The 18,054-nt window shown below is 38.6% G+C and overlaps 1 protein-coding gene across 8 annotated transcripts in view; it reads right to left on the bottom strand.

Annotated features, from left to right (window-relative positions):
• NTNG1 (netrin G1) overlaps window positions 1–18,054 on the bottom strand; it is a 336,025-nt gene that overhangs the window by 136,953 nt on the left and 181,018 nt on the right. For all 8 annotated transcript variants that reach the window (XM_032867251.1, XM_032867256.1, XM_032867252.1 and 5 more), the window contains exon 3: window positions 3,826–4,466. In XM_032867251.1, coding sequence (XP_032723142.1) covers window positions 3,826–4,466 — 641 coding nt within the window. The remainder of the gene's footprint in view (window positions 1–3,825; window positions 4,467–18,054) is intronic.

Here is an 18,054-nt window from a genome sequence, read left to right as displayed (position 1 = left end):
TTGCTTCAACAGTTAATTAACACAAGTACCATAATTTAATACAGTTAATGCTACTTGATGCCCTTTAATGTACCTTCCATTAGTGATATTATTGTAGTATTACCCTGTAAATTAAAATGAGATCAAGACTAAGAGAGCCACTCTTTAATTAAGGTACTGGCACACTGCACTTGTCTATTATTCACTAGAGAAAATCACCCTGATTTACTGAAGTAGGACAACCATAAGTCAGAATTAGTTCATGAAGATTATTAGGTTTATTGAACAATGTAAGTACTATGGAGTCGCTGAGATTGCCAACAGCCATGTTTCCTCTTTTCCCTCCATTATCTTAATAAATACACAATGAGAGGGAGTAAATGGAAGCAAAATAAGTATGCAGCCAAAGAGGCATAAAATTTTTATGATGGGATTATAGTTTTTGTCACCAGTAAATAGGTATGTGATGTGTGGCATGCTAAAAGGAACATAAATGCTACATTCTTCTAATAACAATCAAAATATTACTTTTACACCAAATAGTAACCAGTATGAAACACAAAAGCCATGTGCACACGTGCATGAGAAGCTGAGAATTGGAATTAATTGTCAATTCAAAGATTCTCTACCTGTGTTTGTTTCATAGCTGAAAAATCTTGTATTGCTTGTATTGTATCTCTTATGGATATCTGCCCACTTTCCCCAAATAATTCACACCAATTCCCACATTACAGTGTGGGTAGTAGTAGAGTAAGAAGTCAAAAATATCCTTCTAATGATCAGATATATTCACGTAATGGTGTGTTAAGTGCGGCAGTCATTTCAGGGATGGTAGAGAGAGGGCTGAGGGAGACAAAGGCCTGTTATATTTTGGAAAGTTTCTATTGATGACGTCTTTGAAAAGGAACCCTTAGAACTTTCCTTTGGGTATCATCAATTAATATTCAATCTTTCTACAGATGATTTGCTACCTATGAAACAGACGACCTAGACCACTAATCCTACTGAAGTTTTCAAGGGTAAAATGTACAGACTGTACTGAAAGGCTCATGCACCAGGGGTGGCTCAACCGCTCTCTTTACTGCCTCCATTTCCCTTATATAACTTAAAAGCTGGAGACACGCCTGAGCCGTCAGGCCTTGCTTCCGTAGTCTCACCCCTAAGATAAAAATACCCCAGCCATCTGGTGCCTAGCATGGTACACGCCAGCATCAGTTTTGCCCTGAGGAATTTGGACAGAGTTTAGAGGTGATTGAGGGGGCCCTTATGGAAGGAGCTCACCTCTACTGGACCTTTCCCTCTTGCCCAGCTGCTTCCTCATTAGCTTAGAGTTGACTGGTGAACAGGAAAAGATGGCAGAGGTGAGTCCCAGAGAAGGGAGAATGTCTCCTGCAACTTCCCCAGGCCCATGAGATGCAGTTGGAGGGTACTAGCAGGATCATAGATAAAAGAAAAGTGGTAAATCTGGTGGGAGTCTACTTTCCTAACATGCCACTTTTAAGGGATAGTATCTTTGACCCCCATAGAGAAGGCATAAAAATTCACTTTAATTTTTATTCACTTTAATATTTAATTTTATTCACTTTAATAAAAATGTCACTTTAAAGCGTATTTACACCGTCTTTTTTAAATAATCAGAGGAAAGAAAAATGAATGTACAGGGGCACCTGGGTGGCTCAGTGGGTTAAAGCCTCTGTCTTCAGCTCAGGTCATGATCCCAGGGTCCGGGAATTAAGCCCCGCATTGCATTGCATCTGGCTCCCTGCTCAGTGGGGACCCTGCTTCCTCCTCTCTCTCTGCCTGCCTCTTAGCCTACTTGTGATCTCTGTCTGTCAAATAAACAAATAAAATCTTTTAAAAAAAATGAATGTGCAGTAACACAAATAAGCTCCAACAATGTTTACTTCCCAACCAAAAGCTTCACACAACTGACTTCTTTACCAGTGGAAGATGAGACAATGTTTGCAGAAGTTGGACTCTAAGGATTTTGGCTTGGATTATAAATGTCTCAAACTGCAGGAAAACTGAATTAGATGATTTTATCTAACAGTGAAGATCACACTAGGATTTAAATTCAAACCTCAGCTTATGAATTTTGACACTTATTCTTGTAGATGAACTGAATACTTGTTACTTTGTTGTAGAATGTTATGGTTAACAATATCAACATCCATTATTTTTATATATCATAGTCCCCAAGAAGAAGAACTGGAAACTGATGATGACTTACAAAAATATTTAGGAGTATAATGGCTACATTTTACTATAAATAGCCAATTCATATTTCAGGCCCCAGTTCCAGATTGTCCTCTGGTTGTGACCTGCTGATCTGTAGGCCTTCCTCTACACCCTGCAACCTACAAGTTCAGTGCTGTACCAGTGCCTACTGCTCGCAGAAATACTATTCTGCTTTCAAGAAATCTTCATCGTATGTCACCAAGATCTTAGTTAGTGGTTTTTAAAGAGGCTCCATTGCTAAAGACTCCTGACTCTTCCGGGAGGAACATCTAGTTCCTGCTGCTTCCCACAGTTCAGAATCTGAAACCTCTACTACCACACTGAGGTCATGCCCACCACTCCATTCTGTGTGCCCGTTACGACTTTCACCTTAACATCAGTGGCCTCTCCTTCCTTCTACTGTACAGTTACAATACTATTATCAAAAAGATAGGTTGAGTCAACTCTCAGAAAGACCAGGGAGTCTCAACACTTCTCCAGTTTCTGAGGATTGGGCTATCTTAAGGAATGTTGGATGCCAATTCACTTAATGGAGCCTGCTGTATTTGTTTAAATTTTAGGATTGCCTAATGAGACCTATATGATTTATGGGCCATTTATATTCTTAAACTCATCTATTCTGACTTGAAGCTCTCTCAGCATTTTTGGAATGATTATTGCTTTGCTTTCTCTTTTTTCCATTTTGCTGTATACCTCACTGATTTTTGGTTTTCTCAACAAATTACTTCATGCTTCAACTCCTGTCAGTTGGTTATTTGGTTACCAACCATACCACAGTTAAGAAATCTGGTTGAACAGCTCTACCTTAGAGGTCCCGGTTCTTATTACCTGAGTTTTTCATTAAAGCATCCTCAAAATTCTTGGAAACTTGCTCAAGTGTGTCTCTGATGTATTATCAAAACCAAAGATATGCCTGACGGTGACCACTAATGGTTTTAAACTCTGGTCCATCTGTATTTGACCCCAAAAATGAAGGGAGTCTCCCTCAGGTCCATATTTAAATGGCAGCATATCTTTTTAAGGCAATAACCATGAAAACCCCGAAAAGCAGAGTTCACTCCTTTTTAAGAAATGCATTGTGCTTCTTAAGTGCTTTTGGTTCTGATTTAATAAATTTAAAGGGATATAACTCACAATTCAGAAACTGTGCTTTGTGCAATGCAATGAAACGTAAACGGCGAGAGATACCACGTTGAAATCCTATCTGGCATTTGAAAACAATGGAAAGATGTATTTCTTGTTTTTTTGGTATCTTTTAAACAGCAGCTGGCTTTGTTCCCCCTGGCTTCACTGTCTTAAAGATTTAAACCACCCCCTGATCTAGGGAGTTCCTTGGACTCAAATAAGATGCTAATTTTTTTTTCCTCCCCTTCTGTTTAAATTCTAAGGAATTCTGCCAGGTTCAGGTTCAGTGACAGTGAGTCTGGGATCACAAATTACTGCTGAGTAAGAAGGGTCTCAAATTTCTCCAGACCTAGCTCCTAGACTGTGTTCCTGAGGAAATGTTGTAGTAGAAAATGGATCATGTCTCTCTAAGCTGTGGGACCAACATACTGGCAGTTTCTTTGAACAACCACTCTCATTCCAGTCAGACAGATGTTTTCTTACCTTCCGTGCACCTTTATGTCTGAGATCGCATAAAAGTAGCGTGCCAAGTGTAACTCATCTACAAATATTTCCCCAACTGCTGGTCTCAAAAGCCTTATCCTCAGGTCTGTGACTGTAAAGAAATCTCTGAGTTTCTTGGTTGTATCCAGCTGTCCGTAGAGAGAAGCCATATTGCGTAGCCATGGTCCAGCAAAAAATGCAAACCTGTCTTTGATTTCAAAGTGGATTATTTTGCTATTTGTCATATATCCCGTAGAGTACTCTTCGGTGCAAATGATTTCTAAGACCGTACGCTGTGATAAATCCTTCACAGATTTGGGATCCATGTGAAAAGCGTCTAAGCAGTCTGTGGCATAATACTGGTAGGGTTGCCATGTTCGTCCGTAATCGAGAGATTTCTCCAGGATCATTTGGTCAGGACGCCCCGATTCAAAGGTAATAACTATGTTATCTGTGAGCTCAATGGTTTTGCTCCAAGACAGAGTGATGTTAACCTGGAGAGGCTTGGGATATTCCTTCCAAGTAGCAGACTGCCAAAACGTGGAGGGATGTCTTCCTTCAAAATCAAACATCAGCTCAGGGGGGTGCGCCAGCTCAGGGGTACTTGCATCACACTCATTATTGCACATGTAGGGGTTGCCCTATGGAAGAAGAACAGAAGAGGGTGCATCAAAACACTGGTTTGACACAACTCTTGCCATTGCTGCTGCTGAGTAAAAGGCTAGCAAGGAAGGAAAGGGTGGGACCCTGTTTGCAGTAATCATTTTTATTTGCCCTCACTGGATTCTCCTTTTTAAAAGCCTTGAAAAAAAAAAAAATGAGGCAATATGGTAATTTTCTTGTCTGGTTTCCTTCCATGGGCTTTAAGAAATGAAAACAGTTTATTTATCCCATATGTGTTAGACCTATAATGTGGTCCCAGAAGCACAAAGACACTGAGCAACTATCTAACAGCTCAATACCTCGGCGTCCTCTCAGAAAGATGCTTTAGAAAATCAAGGAAATCCCTCCATGCCTCAAGGACGTTCCTCAAGAGCGCAGTTCTTTAAAAAGTCATTTTTCAAGCAAACCTTTAGAATTAGCAATGAACCGTAGATACCTATGCCCTGTTTGGGAAACAATACCCCCATACAACATTCAGCTTCTTCTTGGTTTGCCTCAAATCCATCATACTTAACTAGGCCCCTGCTTCATAAAGCCTGTTCTTAAAGCATTTACTTTGTTCACCACAAATCATTAAAATGTGGTATACTACAGGCTCTGGGGTTTGGTCCAAACATCTGCCATCCTATTAGCTAGAGGCGAGGGGATTGCACAGGAAAGACTTGGGGCAGGGGCATGCTCCAAGTTACGAGGACAGGAAAATCCAGTACTTAATGAGAAGTATGCGCCACAGCCACTTAATGTGTTACTCTGGGCCGGCCCAGAGTCAGCTGTCCAGGGATGTTAGCCATTACTATTACTTCCCCCGGACAAGGGCTGTCTCCTTCACCCTCCACTCAAACAAGAAGCTGGAAATAAATCTTGAATCCCAACAAGTTATAACACCACTTATGCTACACTTAATGGCTGCTTTCAGTTTTCATCAGATGATTCCACGGCAAACAGCTGGCTCCCTGATTCTTGTTTATTTTGTGTTTAAGAAAATAAATGATATCATTTGGAGTCAACTATTCAGGCATTTCTCCCTAATCCTCTACTGGGTAATTATAAGCACGGATGGGTGAAAGAATCGACCCTCTGACATTGTCCTTAGGCTTTCTCTTGTAATTACAATTAGACTTTTTTTTTTTTTTTCTTTTTCATGAACTGAGAGCTTTTCATCATACCTGCAGGACGCATGAGCTGGGTCTCAAATAATGAATTTACACTTTAGACCTTGACGCTCAGTTACCAGCTGACTCCCGTGAAATGTGAGATGAACACTGGAGAATTGCTTTGGCCTCTCTAGAGGCAATTTCTATGTCAGCTAATACTTTCACTCTTTTTTTCCCCATTAGTGCAACTGAATCTTAAAGCTGGCAACAGGTTTGGGGGACTTAAGTATAATTGAGATGGGGTAGGAGAAAGGAGAGAAGGTACATTATTTGAGGAACAGAACTCTTTTAAAAATACATTCAAGGCATCAGTGATAATGGAAATGTTTCTGTACTTCTTTCTTGAATTTCAATTCCCTATTCCTGATCCCAGCGTCTGTGGCACTATTTATAGTATCCCCTTCAAAACAAGCCAAGGGGGGAAAATAAGTTTCTGTTCCAGGTGGAATATATCACCAAATTTATTATTATTTAAGCTCTCTTAAGCATACCAGAGAGCCAAAGGCAAAGCTCTGAAAACTGGCAAAGGCTTTTTATGGAGGGCTATAAATATTGTGGAATCTGTCAAGATTTAAAAATTCTAAATATATGTAAATGCACATTTTACTGGAAGGGGTCAGATTTACACAAATCACACCTTCAGTTGAAATTTACTGAAAAAATATGGTCACTTCAAAATGGACCAGCATGTAGCCATCTGCACAATCATTAACTTGGATGCTACCACCTTCCTCCTGACAAAAGCATCTTCATCTGAGGTCAAGGGCATCAAAACACAGGAAATCAGCTCTGCAGGATACACCAGGGTGAGTTATTAGACATTTGTATTAAGTCATGTTGGAAGATGGCATTTCTTGGACTTCACCATCGATGTGCAGATTTTCTCAAAGGGGGATAGGGTACTGAGACAGAGAGGGAGACATAGCAGGCTGATTCTGGATATGGGTGGATCCTAGCAAACCCATATATGGTTTTATGTCTTAAGAAATAGACTTGAGGATATCTACCTAAAAAGTATTTGTTGCTACATTTGGTAAAATGTGTTGACAATAACTATCATTATTTAGAACTTAGGGGTCAGACCATTTATATACATTATCCCAGGTAATCCTTTCTTCTGCTACTTTACAGAAGAGAAAACTGAGGCATAGAGAAGTGTTCTCTAAGTTGCCCATGGTCATATAAAAAGGTGAGTAAGGGACTGAGCCAAGACCCATGTGTCCTGCCCCTGCCCTGACCTTTTACAGTTCTCAAGTCAATGGTGTTACTCGTGATGGAACCCGGTCTTAGAAACCAGATTGGTAGTAGAAAGGAAAAGTCCAAGGGTTTTAGAGCCCAAATGAACATTATCATACATTTGAGATATCCTGAAGTTATGAATCTTCCTTAGCTTCATGTAATACCTAGTTTCAGAACCTTTAATTGACCATAGAGCTCTTTTTCGCTTTAGTAACCCCTCTTTCTATGCCCTAGAAGTGGTGCTCTGGAGAACATCCTTTGAGATACTCTGCTTTGTATTACTCTTTGTATTATGTGTGGATGCCAGATAGCACTGCACAACTCAAAGTTTTAGTCCTATAATGAAGACATGGCCACACAAAGCACTCCTCTGCTTTTGTTCCCCAAGGACACCCTTCCACTGGGGCTCAGCAGGACAGCGAGCTCAGGATAAATGCTTCCATTTACATCAAATTGTCAGCCATCAAAATGCATGCCAGGACAAGGAGACAATTTTATTGCTTTGCACTGATTTTGTGCTTTAAGCACCTGAAAAATGAGAAAAAAGTTTCATGCATGCAATAATTATTTATTGATTGCCCACTATACTACTATATTTAAGGCCCTTGTCTTGACTTTCAAGATGCAGTCCTAAACAAATCCCAGTCCTGGCTTTCAGCAGAGCTTCCATTTTAGTTGGGGGAGATGCACTAAAGAAACAAATACATCGTGTCCCATAATGCTACTAGGTGGCAATTTCTCTGGAGAAAAATAAAACCAATTAAAGGGGAGAATGGTGTTGGAGGAGAGATACTGACTGTAATTTTATATTGGGAGGTCAGAGAAAGTCTCTCTTGGATAATGTGACATTTGAGCAGATTAAGAACAATTCCCAGTTTACACCGGAGATGATCAGAGTTTGACCAGAATGACAGTTTTGTCCTTCATCTGACTCTACTCTTAGTGATAATTTCAGCAGCATAGCAATTTATTGAAATGGATGAGTAAACAAATCATTTCTAATGAGAATCTATACCAAATGGCTGTAGATCCCCCTGTCCCTCCGCCAAAATCAATTGAACCATTTTTATTTCATAGCCCTCATACTCTTTTAGAAGATTCATGATTTGATGATCATTAACATAACTTACTGAGAGATGATGATACTGAGAGAAAATTAATAGGGAGAAAAAAAAAAAAAAGATTTCATTTTGGTCCCCTAAGAAAAAAGCCTGCATTTGTAGTAAGAGATTAAGAAAAAAAGAGAAAGCTGAAGATTGAGCTGAAAACCTTACTGTTCTGGAAAGAGAAAGCTGGAGGAGAGATTACATGCTAAAATATTTCGTGTAAATATTTCATATGGGTGTGATCTGTAATACTGTTGTTACAGAGAATCATCAATATGAAAACAATTACTGTTAAAAGGATTAGATTAATTAAATTTTCAACAACTTCAACCCCACCCTAATCCTCCCTAATACCATTAACAATGAAATTTCTATAAGAAAAATAACTTTCTCCTACTTGTGAAAGCAAAGAACTCCTCTTGAAGCTAAATCTAACAGATTCAAGCATTAGCAAGTGTAAGTAATTATTTTGTGGCCAGCAGGCAGCTTTAAATAGATCTTAATTTAAGTCCTACAAGCAACAGATCCTTAACTGATTGTCTATGGACAAAGCAGAAAATATTTATGACTGCGCTGATAATATTTACACCATTAAGAGATGCCTAAATAATTAAACAGATATTGTTGCTAAATGTTTTTATAACAATTAGAAGATGAAGATTGTGATGCTTAATTTCATTAAAAAACAATGTGAATATTTTACCTCTGGGAGAACTGAAGTTAGTTATTAATTAGCACTTTGTAACCAACGTGGAATGTTATTCTTCCTTAACGTGCTTTCAGAACTTAAAAGGATAAATAAAAATTTGAGATGTGTTTTTATGGTGTCTATTGATAGAATTACCTTCCTTCTGGCAAGAGATCCTTTGACAAGCATATCCTTTCAACCGAGATCTGCTAGACCTTTCAGAGTTAAAAAAGAAAGCCCTACATAAGCAGTACTAACATAATACTTGTGGTTCCTACCATTTTGAACTTCCCCTTCCAAGCTTTACCTTATTGGCAGACTATTGGGAATGACAGTTGGAAATGTCGGAATTCTCCTAAGAGGTCTTCCACTGAACTGTATGTTACATGTCAAGCAGACATGTACTTACAAGTCGTGATGAGAAGCATTTGCGTTAACACTTACACTGATCGTGAAAAACAGTGAAGTGGCACTGCCTCACACCCATTTGCATCTGGCGCGTCCTTGCATGTTTGATCACTAAGTGACATTAAAAAAAAAAAAAAGACACATAGGTAAAGGGAGCAGAAACAGTATCCTGGGATAGCTCTCCCAACCTGTTTCTGTGACTTTGCAATAGGTATCACTGTCTTTGCCAGTGCCAGTGCAAGGCTATAAAAGGGTAAAGGACCGGGCAGTATAATCTACTGCTCATCTCTCAGATAGATGAACCATGGGCACCGTGTTTTAACTGCTGGGCTAGGCTATCATCTTGAGGATTGAGGAGATGGTTTCCTTTTCTTCTCTTTCATTGGTCTAATTTTTGGTGGTTAGGAACCCCTGCTCCCAATCCTTTCTTGGAACTGGGTTCTTGCCTGGCTATAAGACAGGAAGGCCCTTCTTTTATGACTCTTCTGAAGGCTCTCAGACTATTCTGAGTCTAAGAGCTGAATCTCATCACTGAGGCTGAGGTGCTCCTTCTAGGTCTTACAGCTTTGTTACTGGCGATAGAAGGAACAAGAGAAATCAGGACCATAGGTATGTGTAATTCAAGATGGTGGATACCTTCTCCAGAAATCTGAAAGGTAATTGTCAGCACCCCCAGTACCGACAGTCCTTGATGACACACAGCTATGGGGATAAACTCTTCCTGTTCTCAGGTAGATCCACAAGGTAGCATGTTTCCAGTTGTTCATTATCCCTTTGTACATCAAGGGCAGTAATCTCTACCATTCGCAGTGCAATCTCACTTATAACTCGCCCCATTAATTGGCATGTTGGGTCCCAGTGTGGGGTATACACACAGTAACAACATAGCCTTGAATATTATGGGACTGTCCCAACTTTAGATATTCTGAAAGTGCTGCGACAAATGTACCTTTATATTTGCCAGAGCATGAGGGCCAAATTTTGCTTCGGGAAATATGGCCACTCTAAGCATAATAGAGGATAAAGAGTTTTGTTCTTGTAACTCCTGAACTAAAAACCAACAGTTCTGTTTTCTAATGGAGCCCTTTGCTCATCACAAAGATTTCTTTCTGGCATAGACACAGACTTAAGGCCTGATTGAAGCTGTTGCTTGTTTCAGTCTGCTCCCTGAGGATACTAACACCATGTGGACTTTTTTACTCAGGAATAAAGACGGGAGGGCTTAACCTTTCTGCAACAAGAATACTATAGGCCATATCGCAGATTATGGGCCATAATAGACACCTGTCTGAATTCCCACAGAGGATTATGGTCAGGATTCTCAAACTGGTGAAGGCTACACAGATCAAGATGACCAAGTTTCTAAGAAGGAACCAAATACATTCTCAAGCCACAGGAGCCACAAAAACGGATTCCTATATAGCAGGCCAAATCATTACTTCACATGGACTGAAGAAGAAATAGATAGTAATGGCATCAAGTTAGATAGCGAATGTCTGCAGAAAAACACTACAGTGACGTGACACGTTCATAACAGGTAGGGAAATTGCTTTTTAAAATCTTCTGTCTTAAAAAAATATTACTTAAAAATCTTTGGTACTGTGTTTTGCCTTTTGATAATCTTAAAACAGACGCTTAGATGTTAATAACACAAAGCTGAAGTGGGACGGTCAGCATTTTAAGTTAAAGTAACTTAAGGGAGTTAAAGTATCATGAAGATGGGATTGTTCTGAGTCTGACATTATCGTGTACTGTGAGAATTGGTTTGAACACTTTGGATCCTGAAAGTTCTGACTCGATTCTCAAAAACTGGTTCCTTCCTCTTTCGAATGGGAAAACAAGTCCACGACCCACTTCAAGTCCATTTTCTGAAAGCCTCCAGATTTTCTGTAGGAGAGTTTAGGAAGACCAAAGCATCTTCTGTTGAAGTGATCACTTAACCGTGAGAGGTATGAAGAGAACTTCCTAATGTGGCACTTTTCAAAAATGACTGGTTTCTGGTAAGTCTATTCTGATTTCTCATACACCTTATTTCTTTCAAACTCCTCCCTTCCACATTCATTAGCTGTTTAGCGGTTGCCTACCGTGTTAAAAACATTGTGAAGAACATGGAAATTCTACAAGAAAAGGTTTGCAATTTGCTAATGGAGACTAGATCTATCTGGCGACAATCACATGATCCTCCAATTGGTGACATGCTCCTAGAGAGAGCACTGGGTGTTCTTGAGGATAAATAGAGTCACCAACAACACAGTGTGACTTCCTGGAGTGTCTGTTTCACCCCCTGCTACAAAATTAATCATATATTAAAAACATTTTATGGAATAAAATGCAAAAAGTATTTACAAGCATTTTTTAGGAAAACACGCAAAAACATTTCATGCTTGGGGCAAATTTGGAGGTATGTGTCAAAACCACTAAACAAGAAAAGGAGTGGGGATCTGGGGGACAGCTCAGCTCAGTGACAATTTATCCCATCCCACTACCTTTCCTGCATATGATACTTCATCCAAACCACCTTGGAGAGGTTGCAGCAAAACTAGCTTTACCAACACTGAGAATCGTGATTTAAACCATCCCAGCGTCAAATTCCAGCCTGAAAACATTTGCTGCACTCCACCCCTACGGCAATCTGGGTGGTGTGCCCCATATACTAAAATATCCATATAAAAAGAAAATTTGCCATCCTCCTTCTACCAAGTTGTAATATATAGTATGTACTGTTGTAGTTATATAAATGTTAAAGTGCATGAGAAATACCTGGTGAGTCCTGTCTCCACCCATCAGGATTGCCACTTTAATAGACTTGGCTGGACCCAGGAGCCTAATTTGACAATTATCCTCAATGAATCTGATGTAGATAACCTCTGGACCACATTTGCTAAACACTGTTTTAACGTTTCTAAGAACCATGGCTCTGGGTTAGGTCTGCTTAGGTTTGAATTCCAGCTCTACCACTTAGCTATTATGTAATTTTGGACAAGTGAATTGACTTTTTAGAGCCTTGATTTCTTTTTCTTTAAATTCAATATAATAATATGTACCTCATGATATTAACTTGAGAAAAAATCACATAATGTATGTTAAGTGTTTAGCATCTCCTTGGCATGCACTTGGTGCTCAGTGATTAGTAGTTAGTACTAGAAATGCTCCTCCTTCTGTATTTATTGATTCTGAGAATGACATCAAATTCTTCCATGTCCTAAGCAGGAAACATGGGAATGATCTTTTTTTCTTCTTTATCCTCAACCGGTTTACCGGCCAAATAATTTCTCTAGATGCAACCCATCACCATAGTTATGTTCACACTGCCAATGTTTTCTTTAGTTTTTTAATGTTTTAAATATTTAAAAAATATTTTTCTCCTGAATTACTGTAATATCTTCTTAAATGAACTCTTTCTATTTTATACTATCCTCTTGCAATCTATTCTTTTTATAGCTTCTGCTGTGGACTTTCCAAAATCCAAATCTGACTGTATCATGCACCCTTCTTAAGTCTTTTTAATGGGTTTCACATCACCTTGAGGAATACAGTTCAAATTCCTTAGCCTAGCTTGTAAGGTCCTTCAAGGTCTGGCCTCCATACTTTTTTCTTTTTTACTCACTCATATTCACACTTTATGAATCAATCACACCAACCCGTGTGTATTTATATGTACCGTACAGTGGACCATATGCATTATCATGCAATTCATCATATTAAATTTCAATTGTCTAGTTTTCCCCCAACCAGAGTTCTGTGAGGAGAAGAACTACCACATAATAAGGATGTAACAAAAATTTATGAAAATAAGAAAAATAAAGAAAGCAGGAATACAGGAGAAAATAGGCTAAATTAAGTAGGTTTGATAGAATGGAGTAAGATCGGAGGGAAGTGCCCATAGGCTGGTGATTGGGCTGGGGGGTCAAACAGATCACCAAGCTTAAAGAACCATCTGGCATCCTATGTTGTAGATGAATTGGTATAATGTCATATACTGGGTAAATCAAAATAAAACCAAACAAAAACCAAGCAGTCCAACTCCCAGCACAGACTGCCTGTGTGTGTGTGTGTGTGATTGATACAGTTACTGGGGACTTCTGGTGAGGTTGGAGGACATAGACAAATGGCATGACTACAATTATGTCCCAGTGCTTTCCTGGTGTTCATTTCATCCTATTTTTCTCCATCAGTCACAGCTGATGGCTTTAGGCTGAAGATCTCTTTTCCTCATCCTACCTTAGCTCACTTCTCCAACCCACAGCATCCTTCTGAGTTTACGGTTGTAGCTGAACATCAAGGGTTTGATTTGTTCTCAGGCAATTATGGAGAATAAAATAAAAATGGAGGGAAGAAGCCACGAATGGGGAGGTTATAATTTTTACAATGCCTGGTCATAGAAGTGCCTTATGGTACAAACCCTTGGAAAAATGTAAGATGTGGTGAGTGGAAATGGGTGAGGAACAAGTCTGTTGGGAAAGAAGGAAGTGGTGTCCATTTATTGTGCTGCAGCTTAAGTGGCTTTCCTACTCACAGAGGTCCTAAAAAATCCTACCTAGTTCCAGAGGCTGATTCATTAGGAAGCTAATGAAGCTTACGCCTCAGAGGCACATGGTGCTTCTTAGGCCTGCTACCTAATTTCGTGTTTGAAGTTTTGCCATTTCTTTTTTTAAAAGAGGACCCCCAGAACTGCATACACTCCAGGCTCATAAAACTTGGCCATGGTCTGGGCCATAAGTGGTGTTATTTTGGGGCTCACTGAACTAAAACAACTCTTTTTCTTCCTTTGTATTTCTTCTTTTCAACTGATTTCCTTCCTTTTTCTCCCCTCAGATGTTTTTTTCTCAGCATTTCCAAACTTGAAATAAATTTTTTCTAAATTTTCTTATCCAAATTCACACCTGAGGGAGTGTGTATGAGTGTATATGTATAATAACATACCAATATTTATTATATTGATAACACTCTTGGTGTATTATCAACAATAAATATAATCTTCATTTATTTGTATGGTGGAAGTGACTGTTAGCCTACCAGAGCCACCATCATGAACCAAAGTAAATTAAATGACAAAACAACAAGCAGCTATCATGTGCCTAGCGTTATGCTAGATCTTATAGATTAGTTTATAATAAGGTTGATTCTTATCAGCTATAATGTAGAGGCAAGATAAAATTGAGAGAGATGTATTAGTTTGAAAATAAGACAATGTACTGTAGAGGGCTATTTTATGTACGTTATATAGGAATGAAATAGCAGCTAATAATATTCTAATATGCAGATAATACATGTAAAAATGTGTTGTTAAAAAGAAGTACAAAAGCCAGAAAGTCACGATGAAGAATTTAGAGCAGGCAGAGTTTCGGTTTTCAAAGATGTCTCAGATTTGCATTGGTGAGGAAGACATTCTGTTTTTGGTATGGAGACGGGATCAATAATCATTGAACAACTTTCATGTTTAATAATTGTCAGACAGGCTTTATCATTGTCCTCTCATTTAATCCTCATCATTACCTATAAAGCAGGTGTTATTCTAATTCTACAGATGAGGAAACTGAGGTCCAGAAATGTCATGGAATCTATTCAAGATAAATCATGTAAGTCTATCTGTAAAGATGAAGACAAACCTAATGTTTGGGAGGCTGCAAGGTGGTAGGAGAGAAATTTAAACATACAAGGTGAAGTTGACTTTAGAGAGCACTAAAAACTGGGTGGGAGATTTTGTGTTTAATTAACTGGAGAAGAAAAATTCATTGGTGGTCTTTAGAGCAAGTGACCCATACACAGTTCGCTTTCTTCATTAGTTTTCTAGATTCCTTCCTAGAGAAAACAAAGGTTCAAGTTGAGTGCAATATTAGGAGTTATCTCAATCAAGTCATGAAGAAGAATCAAAAAACAAGAGTTAGAATTCTCAGAGCGTGTACGCAAATAATTCCAGACACACCTTACTTTTCTTTGTATCCAGCACAATTCCTGGCATGCAGTAGATAGTCAATATAAGAGGAGCATATAAATGAATGTTTATATGTTATAAGCTGTTTCTGTAACTAGCTTTTCTGTTTAACAAAATAAGAACATTCTCAAAATCAAAGAAGCAATTATGTATTTTCTAATTCAACTATCTGCTGTATGACCCACTTCTGGGACATCAGGTAAAGAGCAAGCATGATCTTTCATTTTTCTTTTTATTTAGAGAAGTACTGCCCAAATCTCCAACACTAGTTCAGATCTCACTTACAGGTCAAGAGATTCAATGTGGAGCTGGAAAGGGTCTGGAACTGACATATGGCCTGGTGAGTCTATTTCCACTGAAGTCTAGGATAGGGACAGAGACATCTTCAGAAAGAGTGGAATGTCACAACAACTGCAGTGCAGGATATAATGAAAGTGTGATAGACTGGAGGTAAGGAAGGAAGCTAGGAGGAAGCTTTAATAATGTCTGTGTGAAAACAAGGAGTTGGATTAAACTGAACAGAAAGGTAATGGAAGAGTCAGTAAGAATTAGATTGATTGGAGGTGGAGAACAAAGGAAAAGAAAGAATCAGTGGTGACACCACGTTTAATGCCTGCACAGAGTAAAAATGGTGGTGATAATGTTTTTGACTAAAGCTAGTAATAAGATTGGGACTCTTTTATTGCCTCATCCCTGCAAAGTTCCATTTGCAAAATGTTATTTTGACATCTAATGTTACTGAAAATCAAGAAAATGTCACAGAGATGCTATTTATAGTGTACAAAAAATATTTTAAAGTCCTCCATCCTCACCTCTCTCTAAATATTCCACATGCATACTTACTGATCTCCAAATCTTTCCTACCTAACTTCAAGCTCCCATCAACATGGCCCCAAATCTGGTCTGCATAGGCTTCCTCAATCTCTCTTTGTTTTTCCTTCTTCTCCTTTTTATCTTCTTTTAGTTGTTGCCACTTCATTACACATCCAGCTAGTCTCCTAGGTATTACTCTCGTTTATAAAACAAAAGCCCAAGACCCTAGAGGGCAAAATAGAACACTCAGGAACCAGTGCAAGAAGCTGTGAATATTACTGTGGAGCTAAGTGGATCCAACTGTATTTCAACAAGATGCTAGAGCTGGACATTGCAACCTGAGGAATGAACAAGCTATGTTATCCTCCCTAAAGTAGTCTACAAAAGAGTAGAAGGTAAAGTACAAATTCCAAGTGGAAGGAACTTGAGAGGAAGAGTGAACAGGGCTAAGTGTTAGAAAGTAGAAAGAAACCAGTAAAATAGGAGAAATAACTTAAAGATAAGCCTTGCTAGCTGTAAACTACTAATGCATGAGGGTATTAGTGCTGGACAAAGAATCATCATTTTCAAGCCTGGACAAGCAGAACAAATAATTACTCTTGGTAAGCAGCATTAGCCTCTCTTGTAGAGAAGACAAGCATGTGTAATAAGAATAATAAGGGTGGGGCACCTGGGTGGTTCAGTCAATTAAGCAGCTGACTATGGTTCAGGTCCTGATCTCAGGGTCCTGGGATCCAGTCCCTCTGTGCTCTGCGGGGAGTCTGCTGACTCATGCACATGCTCTCTCTCTCAAATAAATAAATGGATTTTTTTTTTTTTTAAATAATAAGGGTATCCTTTCACAGCATTTTTTGGAGGACTAAATAAGCTAATATGTAAAAAGAGCTTAAGATGGTACTTGGCATATGGTAAGACCTCAGTACATGTCAGCAATTACTATTATCATCATTGCCATCACTATCACTGCTATTCTCATCTATGACCCTTACAACTTGTCATCCCATAAAAGTCTCCTTTTCAGGGTCCATTGTGCCACCAGATAATTTAGCACTCAGTTCTTTAAAGTGAGCTAGTAAAATGGAAGTGTGAAAATTATTTACTATGTAACTGTACAAGGTCTCAAGGTGCCCTTTGTAACAAATAAATAAAACATCCCCAGATGGCTTTTATTGAACACTCTACCTCTCAGGATCAAATCTGTTGTAGTAGCTATGGTCAATGAAGACTAAATCCAGAATCCTCCCATCCTGACAGCCAACTCAAAATTCAGTGTAATTAAAACCCAGATGGGAAGAGGACAAGCCTGAGACTGAATCCACACTCTTGAATTTATAAGCAGCATCAACTTGGGGAAATTATTAAACTTTTCTGAGCCTATTTGCTCAAGTATACATTAGAGACTACCTCTTACTCCCAGGTAAAGATTAAAGTATCCAACACATTAAATACACACACACACACACACACACACACACACACACACACCATAGAAACTGAAATAAAGATGGCAATAGAGACTCATTTTCTTCCACTTCCACCCACTCTCTTCTTTTTAGTGGTTCACATTTATGTTTTCCAATATGATAGCCATGAACCCCATGTTCTTATTAAGCATTTGAAATGTAGCCAGTAGGTAGTCCAAAATGAGATGTGATGTAAGTATAAATTACATACTGGATTTCAAAGACTATACAAAAAGAAAAGGATGTAAAATATTTTATTAATAACTTCATAGTGATACATGTTAAAATGACAATTATTTTGAATATATTAGGTTAGATAAAGCATATTATTAAGATCACTTTTACCTGTTTCTTTTTACCTTCATTAAGGTTAAAATTAGCTGTATGGATACATTATGTATCTATCAGACAATACTGGTTTGAATAACCAACCAGATGTGATGAAGGAAACAAACCTTTTGCAAGTGAGTGCTCACACAGGTACTTCCTACTTTCATAGCCTAGTCATTTGAAATGACTTTTCAAAAAGTCATTTCAAAAATTTGAAAAAAATTTCAAACTCGTTTCAAAAAGTCATTTGAAATGACTTTTGTCATTGATGCTAATAGGCATTTGAGATCTCTTTTGGGCAGGCACCCAGGAAGGAAAATAAACATCTCTCCAAAATAATTTGATAATGATGATGATGATGATGATGATGATGATGAAGAATATGAAGCATGAGTATTAAAGGGAATGGAAAGCACAGGCAGATCAGCTG

This window comes from Lontra canadensis, unplaced genomic scaffold (assembly GCF_010015895.1).
Source record: "Lontra canadensis isolate GAN:19392208 unplaced genomic scaffold, GSC_riverotter_1.0 scaffold33, whole genome shotgun sequence".
NCBI classification, from domain to species: domain Eukaryota; kingdom Metazoa; phylum Chordata; class Mammalia; order Carnivora; family Mustelidae; genus Lontra; species Lontra canadensis.
Note: the sequence above shows the minus strand (reverse complement) of the source record. Positions and strands in the feature narration are given on the sequence as shown.